At 57.1% G+C, this 23,193-nt stretch overlaps 1 protein-coding gene across 4 annotated transcripts in view; it reads right to left on the bottom strand.

Annotated features, from left to right (window-relative positions):
• Positions 1-2,563: 2,563 nt before the first annotated feature.
• Positions 2,564-23,193, bottom strand: part of ARHGAP22 (Rho GTPase activating protein 22) — a 215,530-nt gene continuing 194,900 nt past the window's right edge. For all 4 annotated transcript variants that reach the window (XM_011950353.1, XM_011950354.1, XM_011950352.1 and 1 more), the window contains 6 exons: positions 16,376-16,583; positions 11,754-11,886; positions 10,846-10,919; positions 10,075-10,196; positions 6,730-7,609; positions 2,564-3,154 (listed from right to left, as the gene is read on the bottom strand). In XM_011950353.1, the coding sequence (XP_011805743.1) occupies positions 2,926-3,154; positions 6,730-7,609; positions 10,075-10,196; positions 10,846-10,919; positions 11,754-11,886; positions 16,376-16,583 (1,646 nt within the window). In that variant the 3' untranslated portion in view covers positions 2,564-2,925. The remainder of the gene's footprint in view (positions 3,155-6,729; positions 7,610-10,074; positions 10,197-10,845; positions 10,920-11,753; positions 11,887-16,375; positions 16,584-23,193) is intronic.

Consider the following 23,193-nt stretch of genomic DNA (forward strand, 5'->3'; position numbering starts at 1 on the left):
CTTGCTTTGGGAGACAGAAGTAGTAGCAATGTGGCTGGTAGAAAAGGACAGCGATCCTGGCACAGGTGGGGGTTCTTGGTGGAGGCAGGGGTAAAGAGAGGCAGCGGCAGTGTGTGGCAATGTCATGGCTGCTTAGCTGGGAACTCAAGACACTCGTGAGATAATTACTTAGGATACTGGGAGGGCTCTGCAGGGGCCTGGGGTTCTGCATCCAAAGGAGAGGGAGAGAGTCCGTGAAACGTTGTTACTGACTCCATTTTTACCCACAGACCAGGGAAACATGGATATATGGGTTCCATTCCGAAATTCCTTCAGGAATAAGATTCATTCCTGGTCCATCACTCAAAAGCCAGTTGACAAGGAATCTTCCTTTTCTATTCCTGTTTCTCACACACACATACCCTTAAAATTGTATTTTAACTTCAAAGAACATGTACATTCATTTGTTATTCTTTTAACATAAGCCAACTCTTTGGGTTTTTTTGGTATGAGACATTCACAATTTCCAGTATTTCTTTAAAGTCAAACACAAGTTTTACGACACTGTTGAAGTATTCTGAGAGCAGAACCCCAGATTCTTCCCATTTCTCGCTATTGCATGTTTCATTCAACCATACTTAATTTGACAATATTTTTTAGCAATGTGCCTCTACTGAGTCTGTCTAAAGCATTCCAGGGTTTCGATGAATCAATTCCCTACCTTTTCATGTTCATAATTCATGTAATTCATGAGTCTACTTCATATTAAATGATGTAATTACAGTAACAAGTACAATGGGAATCTGTCAGTTTGGGACCAGGTTCAGCAAATGTAACTCAATTGAGAGAAGTGGGTAGTGGTGGGGATACTAGAGACCCCCTGACAGGTCAGCCTCATTCACTCAGTGTGCCTGACAGTTAAGTCAGGTGTTTTACAGATGAGATGCCCAGTGCTGGTTAGGTAGAGATTGGAGAACAGAACTGAATAATCACGCCAATTCATTTCCAGATAAGAATGGCATTTGCAGATCCTACTTGGCCAACAGGTGGCAGATGTGGCTCAGGCATTCATGAGCTCCTATCGCTACTGGGGACTCGGCAGGAGCCTAAGCCTTTGCCAGGATTAGTGGTTGAGACAGACAGACAAGCTTCCTTTCATCATGGGAAACCCATTTCAGTCTCCTCTGCTCCTTCGATAGCCTGGTGGCATTTTCTCTCCAGGTCAAAATCAGCAGAATTCCATGGCTGTGGTGAGAGAACCCAACAGGGTCATCAGAACGTACTGCTATTCCCACCCAATTTCTCCAAGCCTCAGTTTCTCCTCTGAATATGGAGAATAGGGCCAATTTTCTACTTCATTGGGTTGCTGTGAGGACTCAAAGTCACCTCGTATTCTCTTCTCTCTCCTTGAATAGAGGGGAGGGCAGCATCTCAACCCCAGGGAAAAATCCCATCACCCAGACAGCTGGCTCGCCGTGTCAGTGGCTGAGCAAGGACAGATGCCACTCTCCCCAGACCCTCCTGAGATCCAGCATCCAGACCTTGATGCTGCTGAGGGCCCTGAGCAGGTGCCTGCCTCCTGGTGGATGAGCCCCTGGTAGCTGCCTGGAGACAATGGGTAGCTGGCCACAGTGTGGGAGCCGCCCTGCCTGCCTCACCCTGCGGGCCTGCCTTCCTGGTAGGAAGCTGGCATTTCCTGGGAGGACTGAGCCCCCGGCATTTAAAGCATCAGATGTGGGCAATGTTTATACCTGACTTTAGGTGGAGCTGGTTGGGCCTGAGTGACGTTTCTAGTGGCTGTGGTCAGAAACTGGACGCTCTGGTGACCACTGCTCCCTGAGCAAACCCCTGCAGGTTACTGCTCAGGGGCAGCGAGGGGCCAGCCACACATCAGGACAGCGTGAGGGGAACAGTTGAAGACAGCAGTGTGACACTGCTGGGTCCAGAGGCACTGCGTTGCTGCCTCCTGAAGCACAGCCCAGGAGCTCCAGCCGGGCCTGGCCTGGGTGCCCTGTGGTTGGGAAAGGCTTTCTGGAGGGATTTGCCCTAAAGGAGCCTGCAGGTCTGTGGATGAGCCAGAGGAGGGGGGTGAACAGCAGGGAAGGAGGGACTGGAAGGGCGCTGGGCAAGGGCCCAGGGTGAGGCATGGGCACCTGAAATATGGTGAACAGATGCTTCCCATGGCCTTGGCTCAGCCCTCCTGTAGAGCGGCCACACTTGCCCACACCTCGCCCAAGCACAGCACCTGCACTGGGTTGGCACTCAGGCTCTGGCCCTGGAGCAGAGCTGGGGCCATGGTGGAAGGCCCAGGGGACCTCCCAAGACAGAAACTAGCTGCAGAGGTCCAGATGGCTAGGGGGCGGGGGAGTAAAGAAAGGCATCCCACCTTGAGCACACAGACAAGAGAGCTGAAAGCACAAGGCTGCTGTCCCTCGGGGGGCTTCACATCCCACTTCACAATGCCTGTGCTATTCCACCCAGGGGCATACCTCAGGGCACTCCTAGCCCTTGGAGAAACAGGAGTGGTCACCTAAGAAGCCCTGTATCGCGCGGCATGAAAAATGAGCCAGGTAACAAGGCACTATGCTTTGTGAGCACATTTAATAAAGAAAGCTAACTGCTCCCAGTGGCTGCCTGGATCCTGTGGCAGAAATGGTGGGTGCCCTCCACTTCTGTGGCCATGAAGGACATTTCCTGGGTAAGGGCTAAGCGCTACTCTTGGTACTGTCCCCTTCTGACCCTCACCACGAGCTGCATGGTTGGAGCAGCATCTGATCCCACCTGGAATGTGTGGGGTCCCAACAGTCCCCACAGAGGTATCAGGATCTCTCTCTCTCTCCAGCTGGTTCCAGAGCGCCTGGCTGCTCCAGAGATACAGAGGCTTCTGACTCTGTGCATGGCTGGAGACCAGCAGATGTAGCACAGAAGTAAGCTCTGCCATTCCTTTTACTTTGGGGCCCTGGCACCTTTTGCCCCAGCAGTCAAGCTTCCTAGGGTTGAAAAAAACTCTTCCATTTCCCTCTGCAACAGCTGGTTCCTCCTCTCCGCGTCCTCCCGTGCCCGCTCAGAGTTCCGCAGCTTTATTTCCAGCATGATGTATTTTTTCTTTTCCTGGTCCAGTTCTTCTTCTAACCGAGACATTCGTTTTCTCAGGTCAGCACTCCCTTCTTCGATTCTGAAAGTCAAGGAGAGATGCTGTTGGAGACTCTGCGGGCAGGTTCACTGTCCCATAGGTGTACCCTGCTTGCGCTCACTGTGGGTTGAAGGGTCAGGCCAGGCCATGGCAGCAGGAGGACACCCCGGCTCATCTGCTCCTCACAAGATCCCCAGTACTTCACCCGTGAGCAAACTGCCCCCTGCCATCGCTCCCCTCAGCGTGCGATCCTGAAATGTCAACACAAGGATCCATGCCTTCGGTGCCTCCCTGGGTCTGCATTTGCCCCTCCAGTGCAGTATGGGATTCCTGCCAGCTGGCAGGAACAGCACAGGCCCCTCCATAGGGAGGGTTGGGACTTGGACTGTCCCCTGACCTTTGCTCCTGTGCTGTGGCCTCCCCTCCCACAGCTCCCCACACCGTCCCCACGATCCAGCCACACGTGGCGACCCACAGAAGATCCCGTGGGGTGGTCACTTCCATTCCTGCTTGCCTGTCATGTTCAGCTCAAGCGCCCCCAACATGATGCTGCTTCCTGTGATCCTCCCCAGCAGGTCCCAATGGTGCTCCTCTGCGCCATCAGAGCCTATACCACACGCTTCCATGCAGGTTCATGCCGCAGTGTGCCAAGGCTGGCACGGCCGTCTTTTTGACCAGACGACCAGCTTCTGTCTGTTCGAAGGGACACACCTGAGCCCAGCCCCTGGGAACACATGCTGGATTTTAAGGCCAGCCTGGTGACCTGTGAGCCACATGGCTGTGGGCAGGACACAGGCCACACTGAAATGTAGAGGGTGACTGCTCCTCAGAGCAGTAACCGTGGGCTGGAAGATGCCAGGGGCCCAGCACAGTGCCTGGCATGTGGTGCATGATGAACAAACACGGATTCCCCAACCCACCAAAATGAGGCCTCCATCCTCATCACTGAGCGTGCAGCATGGCCTGAGGCCTCCCCACCAGGAGCACAGGCAGCTGTCAGAGAGAAGCCACCTACCTCCCCACTGCCGCCCCTGGGCTCGGGCCTGGACCTCCCCGTTCCTTCTCTGCCAGGCTCAAGGCTCCAAGCCCCAACTACACGCTGACTCTGCACCATTTCATCAGCATCTCCGACTTAAAGGGTCCTGACCTTCATCTCCAGACCACTCTTCCGCAGCCCTGGTGCACTCTCTTGGTGAATACCTTCCTTCAGCTGCTCAGCTGAACAATGATGTCCTCCCCTAAGTCCATTCCTTTTCTTGGCCCCATATCTGATCAGCTAGCAAAACCTTTTGGCTCTACCTTCAAAATATGCTCAGCACCTGGCCACTTCCCCCACCTCCACCTGCTGCCCCATAGGGCCACACCCCCCATAGGTCAGGCCTAGACCCCCACACCTCCTAACTGGTCTGTTCTGCCCTTGGCCCCTGGCAAGCTCTGCTCGGCATGGCACCCAGGTGTTCCTGTCCCAGTGCCCAATGTGCCAAGACCCTCCATCAGCTTCACACTTCATTCTCATCTCACTCTGTGAAAGACCAGAGCATTGCCCCTGCCCCACACATCTCCAGTTCCCAGCTCCTGACTCTCCCCGCCTGTAGGGGTCCTGGGCTCAGTGCTGGCTACAGCTCTGGGTTCTCCTTCCCAGGGCCCTCCAACCTTCTACCCTGAGGCTCCTCTCCGCTCCCCTCCATGCTGCTCTATGTTCTCCTCCTTCATCTCCCTTCTAACACACCGTGTATTTTTCAAAAGTTATCGTGCTTACGGTCTTTGTCTCCCTGCAACCCAAATAAGAATGTGGACAGAGATTTGGATCAGTTTTTGCCACAGCTGTGGCCACCTGCACAGCATCTGGTACTTCACAGGAAACAGGTTCTCTTTTGGGAATGCACGAAGGAAGGCTGACTCCCCAGCAGGGCCCTGGGGAGGGGCTCCAGAGTCCTGGGGGCCAGGACAAGGCCAGCCTCACCCCACCCCCTACCCGATGGCTCCATACTTCCAGAGAACAGGACACACATTCCCCAATCACCTGCTGGACGGGACAGGTGCTAATGCCCTCGCCTTCCTTCCTGTGCTCAGAGACTCTCCTCACTCTAGACCCTCCCTCTAACCAAGACAACAGCCCAGACCACTCTGCTAGTGAGGACAGGCCCTCCACAAGGGCTACCACTGCTGTCCCTTTCCCTCTGGGAACCTCATCTTACCTCCAGCCAGCAGGCAGGAGTTAATACAAGCAGCAAAGGTTCCTGAGTGCTCTCAGCCACTGAGTCATTTAACACTCAGGACAAATGGGTGAGGTCACTGGGGCCCAAAGATCCTGCCAGGGACACTCAGCCAATCCCTGGGGGAGCTGGGACTAGAATCCAGGTAGTCTGACCTGGAGTCCAACAGTCCTGCATCTCCCTTGAGAAACCAGACCTCAGAGCAGGCCAGAGGAGCTCCAGGAACTCAGCACACAACTGGCGAAGCTGGTCCAGTCCAGCCTTCTGCATGGACAGCTTTCTGCATGGTAAGAGTTCCCACATGCCCTGTAGTTTGGTCTGTGAGCTCATCTGCAGCAGATAGCATCTTCTACTATATTTCTGGAGGCCCTTGGGTTCTACTGATGCTATTTCCTTTCTCGGCTCCATCATATGGGTCCTTCCAGCCCTGGCTCAGGCACTGCCTGCTATGACCTTCCCCATGGCAGGGGCCTCTGCCCTCAAGGTCCCCCCTCTCCTGTCTCTTCCTTTTGCAGACACGGTGTCTGCACATGCCTGGCACTCTCCAGCACCCAGAGAACAGCTGTCAGCAGAACAAAAGGGCAATGGCTGCCATTCCAGCTCCCAGTGGAAATCACAGGTTCAGAGTGGGCAACAGGAATGCCTTCCACCTCCATCCACTGCCTCTAACGGAAAAAGGAATTCCCTGCTAGTGGGTGGGACCCAGGTGAACAGGTCAGCCGACTAATGGGGACCTGCAGCCAGAGGGGCCAAGGAGTCTGCAATGCTAAGGGAAACCCTGTGCACTGGAAAACCTGGCCTCCAGGAGCTGAGGTTCCTCACTGCAGAGGGGAACCCCGGTCCTCATGGGAGGCTGGAACTCCGGCCCTCTGTTAGTGAGATTGCAAGTCTCAGGGTGCAGTACAGCCATCCTGTGACAAGGGCGGGCACAAGGGCTTGGTTCAGCGGGGAAACTGGATTCTGATCCCATCAAGGAAGGGGTCCTCACTTCTAGCCTGGCTGGTCTGGGGCCTGGGCACTTCCCGGCGCCCAGCATCCAGGCTATGGGCCCCTGTACTGGGAGAGGCCTAGGACCTGCCTCCAGGGGCTGCCCCCTCCTCCCTAGCTGCAGACTGCACACGGACTCTGTTCCCACCCGTGTAGCAAAGGCCCCCCGTGGGCTGGGCGGGCATTCCCACTCACATGGAGTCAGCAGGCCTCTGCAGCACTGACTGGGTGCCAGACGGACTGCGTGCCAAGCCTGCCAGTCCCAGGGCTTTCCCAGAGCTAGGATTCCCCTCTCTGAGGCTGGCTTCCAGGGCCAGTGGCTGGAGAGTCAGAGGCCGACGCCCATGTGCCAAGAACACAGCTTTCCTGCAGGCTCCACCCGGTTACAGGAGGCTCCACGGGGCAGCACGTTACCTTTTCACACTCCTCTCGTACTCAGTCCGCTGGCGGCACAACTCGGCCCTGAGCTCAGTGACCAGCCCCTGTAAGGCCTCGGAGCGGCGCGCGTGCTCCCGGGTGGGGCTGCCCGGCTCGCTTGGCTCGCTGTTGCTGGCACCCGTGCCCGCCTCGTCCAGGCTGTGGTCCAGGTCCAGGGACTTGGGGTCCTCGCTGCTGCTGGGGAGCGGGGAGGGCTCCAGGGCCCAGTCGGTGTGCAGGGAGCTGCGGGCGGATGAGTCGCTGGCGCGGCAGGCCGTACAGCTGCTGAGCGAGCCCCCCACCGAAGACTCGCTGGAGGAGGCCCCGGACCACACCATGCTGGCCACGCTGGGTATGCCAGGGACCACGCCCGGCGCGGGCACATTGTCGTAAGTGGAGAGTCTCTGCACGGAGCCCGAGTCCTTGAGCCGGTCTCCCGATGAGGCCCGGCGGTGGCCACGCAGGGAGGACAACCCGTTCATGAACCAGTTCCCGCCGGAGGAGATGATGGGCACCTCCAGGGACGAGCCGCCCCCCTTCGGGCTTCCCGATCGGGATCCCGGCTGACGGAAGGAGGACTTCCAACTGGGCAGGGTCTGCACCTTCTTCCCAGGGCTGCACCGGCTCCCCGCTCCCGTGGGGGCTGTTCTGGAGAGCACCGCCACGGCCGCCCCGTCCAGGGAAGAGGTCCTGTGCGCGGGCAGGCCGGGGTCGCAGGGTTCTCCCTGGCTGTCTCTGGTGACCTCCTCGGAGCCCCACCCCACTGCACATTGCGGGCCCCTGCGCGGGGAGGTGGACCCTTCCGGGGCCGGGGCCTTGAAGAGCTGGCTGTGTTTGCGGATGAGGACAGTCATCAGGTGCTGGACCAGGGAAGTGCCTGCCGGAAAGAGAGGCGGAGAAGGGCCCTGCTGCCAGCCACCCGGCCCAGGGTCGCTCTGCCAGTCATGGGGACCCAGCTTCGTGGGAGCTGGCCCTGTAACCAGAGCCAGGCCGCCCCTCAAGGGAGCCTTCATCCGCCCAGAAGAAAGAACCACACACCCTTCAACTCCAGGCAGGACAGCAGGATGGGGCCGCAGAACCATCTTCCTCAGGCACAGAGCCACAAGCCGGGGAGGAAGCACTGTGCCTGCGCTCAGGACCTCCAGCCGGGGTGGGGTGAGGAAGCAGGCACCAGGGCTGCAGGGTGAGCAGGTGGCAGGTTGGAACTGGAACCTGGGACCTGAGATGCCAGAACTCTCTCGGCTGCCCCATGTCACCCCGGTGCTGCTGACAATAGCCATGCCTGAATGTCCACACTCTGGGAGGATAGGGCTCTGGGACAGGGAATAGAGCCATCTTTCCTGTGTGGGGGCACACACATACAATTGCACACACAGTGCACCCCACCCACCCCTAAAATCCCCCCCTATAATCACACATACAATGCACCCCATCCACCCCCAAAGTTTCACACACACATACAATTGGACAAACAACACACCCACCCAGCCTCCCCAAATCCCCCAACACACAATTGCACATACAATGCCCACTCCCCAAAATCCCACACACATAAATTACACACACAGTGCACTCTGCCCAGGTTCCCCAAAGCTCATACACACACAAGTGAACACACAAATCCCCCACCCAGCCTCCCCAAATCCCCCCATACACAATCGCACAATGAACCCCACCCACTCCCCAAAATCCCCCCCACACAACTGCACACACAATGCACCCTCCCCAAATTCCCCCATACACAATCACACACATAGTGCACCCTGCCCATCCCCCAGAATCCCACATACATATAATCTCACACACACAACAATCCCCCGTCTCTAGGCCAAGGCCCCCGAGATGCAGCCCCAGTGCTGGGAACTCAGTTCCTACGGTGGTGGGGTTGGGGGCCCACAGCGGAGGTGGGCAGTGCAGGAAGGACCATGGCATCTACCCAGTTGCCTCGTTCCCTCCCGCCACCCTCACCACAAAGGCCAGACGCTAGGAGGTCCCCCGGGTGGGACGGAGGGCTGAGTGCCGGGGTGAACTCTCCCACTGAAGTTGACTAGGAATCGTGGAAGATGTCAAGGAAAGAATTCTGAGGCCAAGAACATAGGTGAGGCAGGAACTCCATGAAGCAGGTAGGGCAGGCCTCCACCTCAAGCATCTGTACCACCAGGCAGGTGGGAGCTTGTGTTTTCCTGGCCTCATGGGGCCCTGGGGTGGGAGACCCAGCCAGGACAGACCAAAGTGGGGACTTCAGCAAAAGCACTCCACCATGTCCCTCCACATGGGATAAGGGCAAGAACAACCTCAGCTGTGGGCTTCCTGTCTGAGCAGCACGCCTCTCACGCATACTCCACTAGGGACAGTGTTCCATGGGCCCTATGAGGTGGGCTCTCTTTTCTATGGCAGCCTACACCTGTGCCCTTTGCTAAGTCTGGCTAACTGGCCTCTGGTGAGTCCCCTTGCCTCTCCTGGCCTCAGTTTCCCCATCTGTAAAGAGGGGGCGATTACCACAGCACAGGCTGGTTGTAAAGCCTGAAATGAGGTGATACAAACAAGGCACTTAGTAGAAGCTTACTGAAAGCAGCTGCTATTGCTGCTATTTTTTTTTTTTTTTTTTTTTTGAGATGGAGTCTTGCTCAGTCACCCAGGCTGGAGTGCAGTGGCACGATCTCGGCTTACTGCAAGCTCCGCCTCCCTGGTTCATGCCATTCTCCTGCCTCAGCCTCCTGAGTAGCTGGGACTACAGGTGCCTGCCACTACGCCCGGCTAATTTTTTTTGTACTTTTAGTCGAGACAGGGTTTCACTGTGTTAGCCAGGATGGTCTCGATCTCCTGACCTCGTGATCCGCCCGTCTCGGCCTCCCGAAGTGCTGGGATTACAGGCATGAGCCACCGTGCCCGGCCTGTTGCTGCTATTTTTAATCACTTATTGTTATTTATCATAAATCCTCCAGGGTTTGCAAAGCTGACATCCAGGAACCTATGACAACTGCTTAATTGTAAAAGAAAAGTAAACATGTCTGTGTTCAAGGGCAAGAGTGCTGACCTCTCCCATCCCTCCAGCCTCTTCCATCCACAGAAACCACTGGCCATTCTAATTGCACCCAGTGACTTGCTGCTGCCCATTGCAGGGCAAAGTTCCTTTTTATCTTATAGCTGGACTTCATGGAGGTCAGTGGGGTGAGGTCTACAGAAGCTCCTGCCAAGTCCCCCGAGATGGAGATGTGCCACCTGAGCCACCCCTCCTGCTGGCCTGGCCCTGGGCTGGGATGGTTTGGAGGACTTGCCCTGGACCAAGATGAGCCCAGACCCCGGCAGCACCCAGGGCCACCAGGTACACCTCCCACTTACCTTCCATGATGGTTACTGGGTCCTCTACCTGTGGCCGCAGAATGTTAGGTCCAAACACAGTTGCCAGGTTCTGGACACTCATCTTGTTGACATTTGAGTATGCCTGAACTTCATCCAGAAACCTGCAAAGTAAGGAAGCAGCAGTCATCAAAGAAGCAAGTTCTGACACCCAGTCTCCTGTGAGTGGCCTGGACGCCCCGCCGCACCCCTGCTGAGCCCTGCTGCCTGTGGGCTTTTGCCCACTGGGTGCAGCCTGCCTCTGCCAGGCTCAATGAGGGCAGGCTTCCCTTGGGGCCCGAGAGGGCCATCAGAAGCAAAGCTCACTGGGACAAGGGCCCACGCTATTTGTGTGAAAGGAGGACATGACGCTGCACATTGCAGTGTGCACAAATTCTGGGAAGTCCCAGACCCTAGTCAGAACTGCCCCTGCATGCCCCTTCTCAGTGTCTAGGATGGGGATACATGAAGGGTTGGGGGTCAAGGGGCAGATGCCTGGGGGGACAGGATGGCAAGAAGCACCCAGGAGAGACAGAGGGTATTATCTACCCAGGGCTGTTTAAAACCAGCTGCTCCCATGGGACCGTAAGCTTCATGAACTCAGGGTCTGTGTTTTTCCACTCCCTGCTTCATCCACCCTGGGTGAGGCTGTGCAGGGTGGGGGAATGACCCGGGCACCCCTCTGACAAGGAAGAGTTATGTGTCTCGCTGTGGGGTTGGGGAGTGTGGAGCCAGTGCAGGCAAGTGTGGTTCCCCTCCTGCCACGCCACTTACTTGCAGATGTATCTGAGCAGGTTGTAATTGGCCTGAGGAAGGTTGCTCACTTGTTTAGCCAACTCCAGAGTGCCCTTAGGAATGAATAACAGAATTTCAAACACCGGCAATGAGGCCCCTCGTCCTTCTCTGACTGCGAGGAGGGGTGGGCAAGGAGAAGGGAGGTGGGGGCTATGGCGGCCCAGCCCCAACAGACCAGAGGGCTCCACCACCTCCACCTCCCCTCAAGGAGTGGCCAGGGCCCAGCTGTGACCTCCTGGGAAGCTAACTTGCTTCTAAGGAGCTGGAGTGAGGGGTGAGCCTCTACGGGGCCGGTAGAGGAATGTCAGGGCCAGCACTCAGCTCACTTATCAAGACACAAATATTTGCCAGATAATGAGCCCTCAACTCCCACAGGGCCACAGGGGAGGCAAACGGTCCTTCCCTGACCCTGAGCCACCTGGGGCTGCAAACCAGCACCTGCGTGGGTGGGAACGAGAGGGATGGCTCATCGGTCCTGGGAGCCAGCTCAAATTCTTTTGGGAAGGAAGCAAGATATAAATAAAAGATCTCCCTGTTTCTGAGCCCATGACAGGCCTGAGTGGCCTGAGTTGGGTATGAGGAGTGTGAGCACCTACTGGTGTGGCAGCCAGAGCTGGGCACCCCGGACCCACCCCTTCCAGAGACCAAGGCCGCATACAGGTATGGCTCCAGACAGACAGTAGGATGCCCCGGCCTCTCCCCGACCTGAGCAGGATGGCCTGGCCCCTCCACCAGCCGAGCAGGATGCTTCAGGCCTCCACCACACCCCCAACACAGAGCAGGCCTCCACAGGATCCATGTGCCATGAAAAGTCAGTCTGTGTCCTGAGTCTACAGGCCACCACCCAGCCAGCCCATCTCCCAGGAGCTATCCCAGGAGCCACTGACCTCCCCCTCGTCCTTGGTGAGCAGCTGGGCGCAGCTGAGGAAGTCCTCGTACCTGGCGAAGGGGACCACGGGCTCGGGGAGCTCCCGCAGGTAGAGCTTCAGCAGGGAGGCCACCGTGTGCACGTCTGTTGTGCTGGGGGCGGGAAGGGAAGAGGATAAGTGTGTGACGCCTGGGATGCCAGGGGACTTCAGGGGTGACTGGTACCCCCTGATGCCAAGGGGCAGCCTCTGGTCTCAGATGCATGCTTGGGCATACTGGGGGCTGCATCTGCGGCCAGCTGCCTTGGTCAAGGAAAGGCCAGTGCTGCTTCTGGGAGCAGTGGACAGGGCTAGGGCAGGGGCGACTAAGTATCCATGGCCAGGAGCTCCAGCTCAGGGACCACCCATCATGCCTAAGCACCTGCTCAGAACCCCTGAGTCTGTGTCAATCCATTCAGGACCTGCTCCTGTCCTGCGTAGACTGCGTAGGACTCCAGGGACTGCAAAGCCACAGGGCCCTGCAGGTCATAGCTGCTCCACCCTAGCAGCTGCCCTGGGCCAGAGGAATCAAGTGTGATGCAGGTCAGGTTGCACAAGGGAGGGCCCTGCGACATGGGCCAGGGAGCCCCTTCCACAGGCCTGGTGGCCATCCCAAGGTCCCCTGCAGGATGATGTGGAAGCCGCCTGCTCTGCGGTAGGAACAGCTATCCTGCAGGCCCTCCACAGGTGCTGCCAACCCCCAGCCTGAGCCTGCACTCTCCGCTGCACTTGACCTTGGCTGGAGTGGGAGGAGCTGCATCAAAGGCGCCCACAATGCAGGGCTGCTGGCTCCTTGTCGGGGAATCCCACTCCCCAGAATCCCAACGGCAGGAGCAGGTCGGAGGTCAGGCCCTTTCCTCTCTTCCTGTCCACCGTGGGGACACCTGGGCTTCTAAGCTCATCACCTCCTCTCCAGTGCCCCAGGAGTCCACTCCAGGCCCCAGTCTCCTGCTCTGGCTTGGAGCTGCCAACACAGAAGTAGACCAGCTGTGGATGGTGGTGACAATGGGCCTGGCACAGTCCTTCCCTGGGTCCTGTGTGGGGTCTGCAGTTCAGGTCCTAAACAAGAGCCTTGGCATCTTCTCTGAGCTTGCACTCCAAGCCGTATACGGGCCCCAGGTTGTTCATCTACTTGTCTAGGACCATGGACTTAAACCCTGGACTGCATTTCCCTCAGGAGAGATGAGCTCGGGGCCAGGAGACTGTGGCTGTGCCATTATGCTATCACCTGACCCCTGATGGATCCCAGGCTAGGCTCACTGAGATAAATACCTTCTGGCCCTGACATTTGGGATTCTGGGGTTCCATGTATCCATATGCACCCCAAATCCATATACCTGGGGCCCCTCCTTACCTGAGGCTCAGTGACTCTTGGTTTGGCTGGGTCCAGTCAGCCCCCACCCTACTCCTCTTCCCTCTCCAGCAAGGCATGCTGCTACCACACCCTCCTCAGCCTTCTCTGGGGCCATGTTCCTGGCCAACTGCCCTGGGGGAGGGGCAGGAGGCAGGGAAGTGTGGTTGGGAGCCAGCCCGCATGTCTTCCCCTTTTCTGCAGCTGGGGGACGGAGTGTTTCTGCCCTGGGTGAGTGGACACAGAGCCACCCCTCCTCTGCAGACCTGTCCGGCTGCATCCCTGCCCTGAAGGGTCCTGCTGCTTGGCCCTGTTTGACCCCCCATCCGCTCAGCACCTGAGCTCTTACTTCCTTTCCTCGCCCCTCCCTCCCTTCCTTCTTCCCCACTGCAGTGCCTTTCCTCCAACAGCTGTCGCCAGGCCTTTTCTTGAGACTTTTCCCTAAACTGCTGTCCCCTTCCTCCCTCCAACAAGACCCAATGAGAATTCTATATAGCCTGTGGCCCTGTGTGTGCCTCCCCAGCCTGTGGGCCTCCCAGCATGCGGTCACGTTAGTGCAGGTGGAGGCTGGGGGCAGGGGTGGGGCAGAGAGGGCAGCAGCTGGTCAGGGGACAAGGTGCCTGCCCTGGGGGCAAACCGGCCCTGGTGGTCAGTGCCACCCACAGCAAGGCGACCCTCCATCCGCAGGTTCCACATCACCTCTCCGTACTCAAGGAACCCCCCTGCCCATGCCAACACCAGCATCTATGCAGAACACGCCATGCCTCCAGTCTGGCCCCGACTTGCCTCACTCCCCTACAGTCCATTTCTCATCACCCAGCCCCACTTCCTCAACCTGCCCCCAAGCCGGGCCACCTGCTTAACCGCACCTGGGTGTCCACAGGGCTCCTCCCTGAGCAGCCCAGTCCTGCCATCTGCAGCACCCCGGGAGGTTCCCTACCACTAGGCCCAGGACTGGTGTCCCTGGTGTTTACTTGTTGTCTGTCAAGACCCACCCCCCTTAGAATTTCTAATGCATGTGGGTGCCCCTTCACCCCTAGGCCTCCCAGCGGTCCCTCACTCAAAGAGGGAGTAAGAAGAGCCTGGCAGCCAGGAGTCCATGCAGCCCTAGGCTCTGGCTCACAAGAGGCTGTCCTCACAGCTCAGCAGCGGGGCGGCAGCCTGGGAGACAGACAGCCCAGTGCCCAGGGGGACACCGTGCTGGGAAGGGGCAAGTATGGGCCAGCTCCAGGCACTGAGGCTTCCAGGCCTGGTGAGGCTTTAGCAGAAGAGAAGCTCAGGACCTGGGGCTAAAGGGGACCTTCTTACAGAGATGAGCAGGAAGGTGAGGAGGGGCTTCGTGGGGAAGGGGCCAGGCTAGCAGCCAACGCCCCGGGAGGTGGGCAGGCCATGGCCTTGGGGATAGAGCTCCATCCCGGGACTCTGTTGGAAGTGGGTGAGGAAGGGACCCTCTGTTGGGGGTGGGTAGGGAGGGGGGACCCTCTGTTGGGGGTGGGTAGGGATGGGGGACCCTCTGTTAGGGGTGGGTAGGGAGGGGGACCTTCTGCTGGGGTTGGGTGGGAAGGGGGGCCTCCATCGGGAGTGGGTGGGGAGGGCCCCTCTCTGGGTACAGCTGCAGAGCCAGAGGAGCTGCCATGGAAACGGCGGAAAGTGGGAAGGATGGCCTCAGACACGCTAGGAGGAGTTTCTAAAGGGAGAGGAAACCAAAGCCCAGGGCCACAGTGGCAATATGGGGGCCACTGCCGAGATGGGGTGGAGGGACAAGGCCAACATGCCCACCGTGGAGATGGCCCTCCAGACACAATTCCAGAAGCAGGGGAGAAGCAGCCAGAGAGGGAGAAGGCAGGCAGCAGAGGGCCCCCAAGACACAGGGAAGGTTGCCCCAGGCTGCTGGGAGACAGAGAGTCAGGTCTGCATGGAACTCACCCTGGGGTGCCCAGTTGCCTCTCAAGGGGGCTTCAGCAGGCAGGCCAGGTGGAGAAAGGAGGCTGAGCATGCCAGGAACCCACCTTGGGAGAGCAGGTGTGCCCAGGTGGAGACCCGCCCAGCAGGATGGGAGAAGCTCGGCAGGGGAGGTGAGGTGCGGACGGCCTGCGCCACTCCAGGGGGCCCCAGCAGAGTTTGAGTAGGGAAGTGGCAAGATCTGATCTGTGTCTGCAGAAGCCCCTCAGGTAGCATCAGGCACTAGGGCAGAGCATCTGATCCTGGGGAGCTTCCAAAAGTCCTGGTTCCCAGGCCTTACCCAGCTGACATTATTTGAAGCAATCTGCAACCCTAACGCTGAGACACAAGATGGAAGAGGCCTGGCTGGCTGAGGTTCAGAATGGACCACAAGCTCACTGAGCGTCAACACTGGGATGGAGCTTTACAAAGCTCCAGAGGAAGGGTCCTCCGTACCTCCCTGGGTGGAGTACTGCTAGGGAACGTGGTCAGTCCTGGACTCCACATCTAAGGAGAGGAACCGACACCCTCCCCTGGCTGCAGTGATGGGTCTGGGAAAGAGCTGAGGGGCTGAGTGTTCTGCCCCCAGAGGAGAAGCCCTGGGAGGCCAGGGCTGCCTGTGGGTCCTGGTGGGCCCATCCTGGGGCAGATCCAAGAAGACAGGGCAGAAGTCCCATAGAGGGTAGGTTTTCTTGATATAGGAAGAACTCTATGAAAAAACTGCCCCATAATGGGTGGGGGCACTGTCGGGGGAAACAGAGTCCCCAAACAGCCCTGGACTGGGGGTAGAGTTGGCTCCACCCAGGGGCATCCAGGGTCTGGGTAAGCCCCCATGATGGGTAGGATGGACATGGCCCCAGGACAGATGGAGGAGACTCGCTCTCCTGTCCCCAGAACCCAAGAGGAGGGGAGCCGAGCTGCTGTGCCATCTTGCCATCGATATCACCGGAGGAAGCACGGCCAAGAGACAGACTCCACAGAAGGCCTGGGGTCCCGGATGCAGCTGCACCCAGTCTGTCCTCACATGGCAGCCAGCAGAGGTCCTTTTTCTCCGGCCTGGGTCAGGTTTATTAGCATGTGCGGGGAGGCAGGCTGTGTGGATGTGAGCTGGCCTTGTGCGTGGCAGGCATCCATCTTGAGAGGGGACCCCAGGCTGGCGGAGTGAGGGTGTGCCCTACGTTCTGCCCACTAGGAGGGCTGGCCAACCATCCTGTTGCCAGCCCACCCCTGCCCACTGGAGCTGGTGTCCTGGGTAGGAGCCTGGAGGAGGAATAGACAAGTGGCTCCATCTTACCCCCAATCACGAGCTCACCTGTCAAACAGTGGCTTCTCCCCACAGTCGAAGGAATCCTGCAGGTCCCTCACCAGGTTGGCCTGGCCCGGCATGCGGAACAGCCCCTCCTCAGTGAGCCCGCGCTCCCGGATGAAGTCCACACACTGCTCCACCAGCAGGGGCGCCAGGCGGGGGCCATACTTCCGCTCGTGGTGGACTGTGTCCTCCAGGCGCTGCCCAAAGATCCCTGAGCACAGAGAGGAGCTAGTCACACCCTCCACCACCCAGCTGAGTGTTGGGTGCTCAGGACAATGGAGGGCAGGGGCACTGTTAGGGCTAAAGGTGGCTCCTCCTCAGGAAGCAAATTACACACTGGGAGGATGCATACCAGGAGGCTGGGCCCTGGTCACCCGGACACATGCTGGGAGGACACACACCAGGATGCTGGGCCCTGGGCTGCCTGTGGACAGACAGCAGGAGGGAGCAGTGAGCTGGTGGTGTGACCTGGCCCGTGGAGCTTGCCCAAGCCAGGAGCAAATGGCCCTCAGGAGCGTGCATTATGCATGTCATTGATTGGTTTTGCAGTCATTCCAAATAAGAAGCCATCCAATGCTCATCAACAGCAGATCTCCTGTGTTCTGTTCTTAGCATGGAACACAGTGCAGCAAGGAGAATAAATGAGGCACAGCTCACTGGACAAGACAGATGACATAGTAAGGCGAAAACCATAGTCATGATTCAGCATCAATCATCATCAGGAAAATGCAAATCCAAACCACTATCTGATACCACCTCACACCCACTAGGACGGCTACTGTCAAAAGATCAGATAGTAACAAGTGTTGGCGAGGATGTGGAGAAACTGGAACCCTTCCTTGTGCACTGCTGGCAGGATGACAAGATGGTGCAGTTGCTGTGGAAAACAGCACGGCAGTTGCTTAAAAAATTAAAACCAGAATTACCAGTAATCCCTCCCCTGGGTATATACCTAAAAGAATTAAAAGCAAGGTCTCAGATACTTGCACACCCATGTTCACAGCAGCATTATTCACAGTAGCTGAACCACGGAAGCAAGCCATGTGTCCATCAGTGAATGAACAGAGAACCAAGACGTAGTATTTGCATACAGTAGAACTTGATTCAGCCTTAAAAAGGAGGGAAATTCAGACACATGCTACAACATGGGTGAACCTGGAGAACATTATGTGAAGTAAAGCATTCACAAAAGGACAAATACTGTGTGATTCCTCTTACATGAAGAACCTGGAGTAGTCAAATTCACAGAGACAGAAAGTAGAATGGCAGCTGCAAGGGGCTGGGGGCAGGGGAGATGTCAAATTAGAATTGAACAGGCACAGAGTCTCAGCTTTGCAAGATAGAAAGCGTTCTAGAGATGGATAGTGCTGATGGTTGCAAGATAATTCGAATGAATGTAATGCTGCTGAACTGTGTGCTTTAAAAATGATGAAGACAGGAAATTTTATGCTAGGTGTCTTTTATGAAATTTTTAAAAAATTAGAAAACAAAAAATCATCAGAAACAAAAGAAGCCTAAACCCCAGAGTGCACACTGCATGACTCCATTTATGTAAAGTTAAAGACAGACCAAACCCATCTGTGCTGTTAGGCCGGGACATGGTTACCTTGGTAGATCTGTGACTGGAAGGGACTCAAAGGCTTCTGGGGTTCTGGTAATGCTGTGACTCTCCCCTGGCACTGCTCACCCAGTTATGTTCCTCTTGAGAAAATTCACTGAACTCTACACTTATGACTTGTATACTTTTCTGCATGCTGCTCTTAAATAACATTAGCGAAACGAAATCAGAGAGAGAATGATCTAAAACAATACATGACAAGACACCAAATGAGGAATAGAGGGAGAGAGGAAGGAGGCAGAGGAACTTCTGAGAAAATCTATGAAAACTAAATACATTACTAGGCTAAGAGGTTCCTGGCAGCCCAGGCAAAGAAGGGAAGGAGTTGAGATCCATAAAGCTGTCTACAGCACGGCACAGTAACAGGAGAAACAGACTTCTGCCAGCCCCTAAGCTTTACAAGGTGAATGCCTGACTCTTTGGAGTGCCTGACATTATTCACACCCACTGTGCAGAGACCTTTCCTGCAGGGTGGCTTGTGGGGTGTTCCAGGGGCAAGATGCCAAAACTCCAGGCTTGGGACTTCTCAGAGGCCTGGGCACTGAGCCAGCTAAAAGTGGGGCTCCATTTGTCTTACTTAGCTCCCCACTCAGGGGCTATTTTGGAATAAGATACATCGGTCCCTGGTACAGTGCCTGGCACAGAGCAGGACACACTAAATGCTCCTCCTCACCCTGCTTGACCCAAAAACAAAGTGTATAAAACCTGAAAGGTGAAGACTCTTCCTTTAAGAACACATGCCCATGTGGGCTGCACCTGCTGGATGCCAGCAATGCTTTAGGGAGAAGTGTGTGTGCACATGTGTGCATGTAGGGTGGGCTTGTGTGTGCACATGTGCTGGATGTGGGCTTGTAAATGTGTGTGCATATGTGTGCATGTGGGGTGTGTGTGCATGGGCATGCACACATGGTGGGGGCATGTGAGTGTGAGGAGAGTGCCGAAGTAGCTACACACAGTGCTGTGGTGCCAGGTGCTGTTCTGAGCATTTTACAAACATCAGCACATTTAATCCTACCCATCTTGATAACTTAGGGACTAGGGACTGTCACTATCACTGTAACTATCATCATCATCATCTTGACTTTTGCCTGTTCAGTTTGCGGGATGTTTGAACTGATAGGCATGGGGTCTTAAGAATGTGCCCAAGTTCACTCAGCATGCATGACAGGGACAAGGGTCCAACCCAGGCAGTCTGGCTCCAGGTATAGAGAATGTACTTGGCCACATGGCTGCTTGGCACCCACGTTGGTGTGGAGATACCTATGTGACGCCCCCAGCCCAGCACCAGCAGTTCCTGAAAACGCGGGTCATGTGAACAGAAAACAGGCAGAGGTTGCAATACTAACACGAAGGGAAAGCTGCTCCCGCCTGGGCTCTGGTGGGCAAGACCAGGCACCCCTGCCCAGAAATGGGGCCCAAGGGGCCATTCATCAGCCTTGAGCACAGCGGGTGATCCTGCTGCAAGCTTGGCCTGCTAGCTGCCTGGGGCAACTCTGAGAAGCCAGTCCAAGGAGGCTCCAGGGCCCACCACTGACAGTGTCCTGGCCTTTCCACCACCTCAAGAGTGGCCTGGGCTGGTCCAGGGACACCGAGCCCCTGCTCTCTCTCACCTCAGTCAGGGCTCAACATCTGATGCCTAACAATGAGCCACACCGGTCCACAGATGTGCCTGCTTAGCTCATATGATGTTGGAAACATTTTTAAATTAGTTATTTACAATCAAGAGATTTCACATATAAATCTGGATTCCCAGCTTCTCTTAAAAAATTCAGATGTGCTGACACCAGGCCTGAGTTGCAAAAAAAGCAATAATTGCAGAGCTCAGTGGCATCTGTGCCCTTTTGATAGGACACACACTTGCCATTTCTCCGCAGTCCCCACCATCCCCTCTCACTTCCAACCTAGCCCATGCTCTGCTCATGTGGTCCTGCCAGATATTCGTTCACCTCTTCTGCTTTGACCTCCGGGGCACAGACTTCCCCCAAGGACACTGGGGCCAGGATAAGTAGGAAAGGTAGCAATGGGAAGCTACACCTCTCGGGACCAGAGGCCTCTGCTAGGACCTCAAATGAGCATCCAGGAGGAAGTGCCCATGGACAGAGGGTCCCATGAGGGGAGGGGCTGACCGGGCAGTGCCCCTGGTGCCTGCCACCTGCCTCCTGCCTCCCTCCACAAGCATACATGTGTTGCCTTTCCTCTAGCTCTGCCCACTGCTTGAGTGGCATGAATCCGTCTGCCTTCATGGCCCTGTGAGTGGCTAGGGCCTTCTTCCTGGGTAGCGCTTTCCTCTTTGGTCTGGGCAAATTTCCTACTAGTCCTTAGAAGAAAGCTCAGAAGTCCTTCCTACATGAGCTGCCCCAAATCCTCCCTTCAGCTTTCCCTCCCCTCTGTCACAGCCCTGACTGCCACTACTCCAGACAGCTTGAGGACACTCCCCTCTGCTGGGTTGCTGGACTGCCCACAGCCACATGCTGGGCTTGCAGCAGAGACCAAGGATAGCCAGTGAAGGCGGGGACTGAGCTCTCCAGGGCCACCACCCATCCCAACTCACAGCGTTCAGCCCCACCCTCAGCTCACAGCTGACTGAAGGCCACAGTCCAGGAAGAGACACACAGGGAAAAAATTCCAAAATTCTCTCTGGAGGCCCACGGAGCATGGATAATTCCACCTAGCCATCTCTTGGCTCCAGCCCTGCCTGCTGTCCCATCTCCTACCCCTAAAACTCCTGCTGTCCGTCTGTCCATCCACTTTTCCATAACCCCTGTACTTTGTGCCTGGCCCCACTCCAGGAATTAGAGCACTGCCCGGAAGGCTGTAAACATATAAATCTCCCTGGGGCCTCCCCTGCTGCCTGTTCCCCCACACACACCATCCTCAGGATAAAGCCTAAACTTGGCAGGCAGGCAAGGCCCTGCCCCACTCCCTCCACCAGCCCCTAGGGGTGCAGAGCCTGGGCCAGCCCACCGTTTGCACAGTGCCCGCATATCCAGGCAGCTCCCAGCCCCAGCATAACCACTACCCCTCTGCTTCCCCATGGCACCTTCCTGACCGCTTTCCCAGAACAAGGCTGGAAGAGTCAGGAAAGGGACATCAACAGGGTCCTGGGCACTTCTAGAGAGAAGTTCAGGGAGGAGGTGATGCTGAAACCAACATCTAAAGATGAGCAGGAGGTAGCCAGGTAGGCGGGTGGGGGTGCAGGGCACATGACGGAGGACCATGGGGGTCGGAGGGCAGGGGTGAGGGAGCATGGTTGGCAGCACCCTGCCCTGGCATGGTGGGGCTGGGGTGGGGACACAGGCAAGTAGGTGATGTTCAAGGCCAAAGGTCACAGAGACAAAGATTCTGGGTCTACACCAGCACTGATCTGGTACACGTCCTGGCTAACCCACTGAGGAGAGGTGCTGCCTCCCTTTCCTGGGGCTCAGTCTCTCCATCCATGAAATCCATAAAATGGGACGATCACACCTGTCTTTAGGGGGTACTGTGAGGGCCAGACTTCCCTGAGGCCCAGCCCCCAGGTACCATCAGTCCTCAGACTGGCCCCACATTCCCAGCTGGCCACTGGAGCCCTCAGACGGGAGCTGCCAGGAGGCGTGAGAAGGTCTCATTCCAGCTCAGCCTCCCAAGAGGCTTCCTTCCCCACGGCCCTCCTGTGGGAGGCACCCTGTGCTGGGGCTTCTGGGCTCGGCCTCCCTCATTAGGGGCCCCGCCAATCCCTCCCCTCATCAGGGTCTCTCAGGAGGCTGGCAGGGCCTGCCCTTGCCTGGCTGAACTCCCTCAGCCCTCCTGGCACCCTTGGAGGGGAGCCTTGCCAAGAACTAGTTCCAGTAGGTTTGTCAGCTCCCTGGAAACCCAGCCATCGTGTGGGTTCCTCGAGGTCCCAGCCCATGCTCTTCACAGAGCACTGGCTCTGCCACCGCAGGGGAAACTGGCAGAGGCTGCCTCTCCTCTTGATGAACTTGCTGCCAGGCCTCCCCCGCCAGCGTTTCCCTGGCAAAGCCATCCCTCACTCCCCTCCCCCCTCCCCGGGAATCCCACACAGGAGGGGAAGCCCAGGCAGAGCAGTCCACTGGCTCGAATCCTCGTCCTCTGGTTCCAGTCCTCGTCCTCTATGACCCTGGGCACCGTCCTCAGCCTCTCTGAGCTGGGCTTGGCCACCTCCCGGGGTGTGAGCGTCCACGGGAGATCGACCACACGAGGCACCTGGGAGCAGGTGCTTTGAAATGCGGCTTTCTCCGAACCTTGCAGGGTCAATTCCTGGACAGGTTCTGCCTGCCCCTGAGTCCCACCCCCAAGGCCGCATCAGGGAAGGGAGACCTGGGAGGAATCTCCTGGGGCTGATTCCGGAGCAGAGTGGAGCTGTGCAGCAAGTCTGCTTCAGTCATAGGCCTGCTTTTCACTCTTAGAGGAGCAGGCAATGCCACAGTCTGGGAAGAGGCACAATGAGGAAAGTAATTCTAAAATTCTCTCTAGAGACTCCCAAACTTTGGGTAGTTCCGCAGTTTCCCTCTTGGCTCCAGGCCTTCCTGCTCTCAGGACCCCTGTACCCCAACACCTGCCATCTTCCATGCAACCACCCCACCCTCTGTCAGTGCAGGGACTCACTAGCCGGCCAACTCTGTCACTTCCAGGCTCCGTGCTAAGTACCAGAGAGCTTCAGAATTGCCCTCAGGGCTGTAAGCGGTAAGATCCACCAGCTAGCCGGCAAAGCTGAAAACTATCCTGCTACCCACCCGTCCAGGCCTGCAGGAGCACAGCAGAAGCACAGCAGAAGCTAAGATCACCTGGAAGTGTCCTGCCCTGGGTAGTCCGCCCCAGGGCAGGAGTGATACCCTCAACCTGGGGGCGCCGGTCCCACACCCCGTCCTGTGGCCCAGGGAGGCTTGGGGTCAGAGCCCAAGGTTCGGATCCCGCTGGGTCACCCAGCCCTCTGTAGTTGGGGTTGGGGAGGGATCCTTTGCAAGTCCCTGCGCCCCTCCCAGACTCTTAAGTCCTCATCTCTACAAGCGGGTCGCCCACACCCAGCAGGAGATTGGAGAACGCCTTCGGTCCCTGCCTCTTCCCTCAGACACTCACGACCCACGCTCCCAGGGAACCGTCCCGCAACACCAGATCCGCGGTGACACCCAAACTCCCCCAGGCTCCCCGCCGACCCCCGCGAGACGCATGCGCGGCGCTCTCCCTCGCCCGCTGCGCGGGTCCC

Source organism: Colobus angolensis, unplaced genomic scaffold (assembly GCF_000951035.1).
Source record: "Colobus angolensis palliatus isolate OR3802 unplaced genomic scaffold, Cang.pa_1.0 Scaffold306, whole genome shotgun sequence".
NCBI lineage: Eukaryota > Metazoa > Chordata > Mammalia > Primates > Cercopithecidae > Colobus > Colobus angolensis.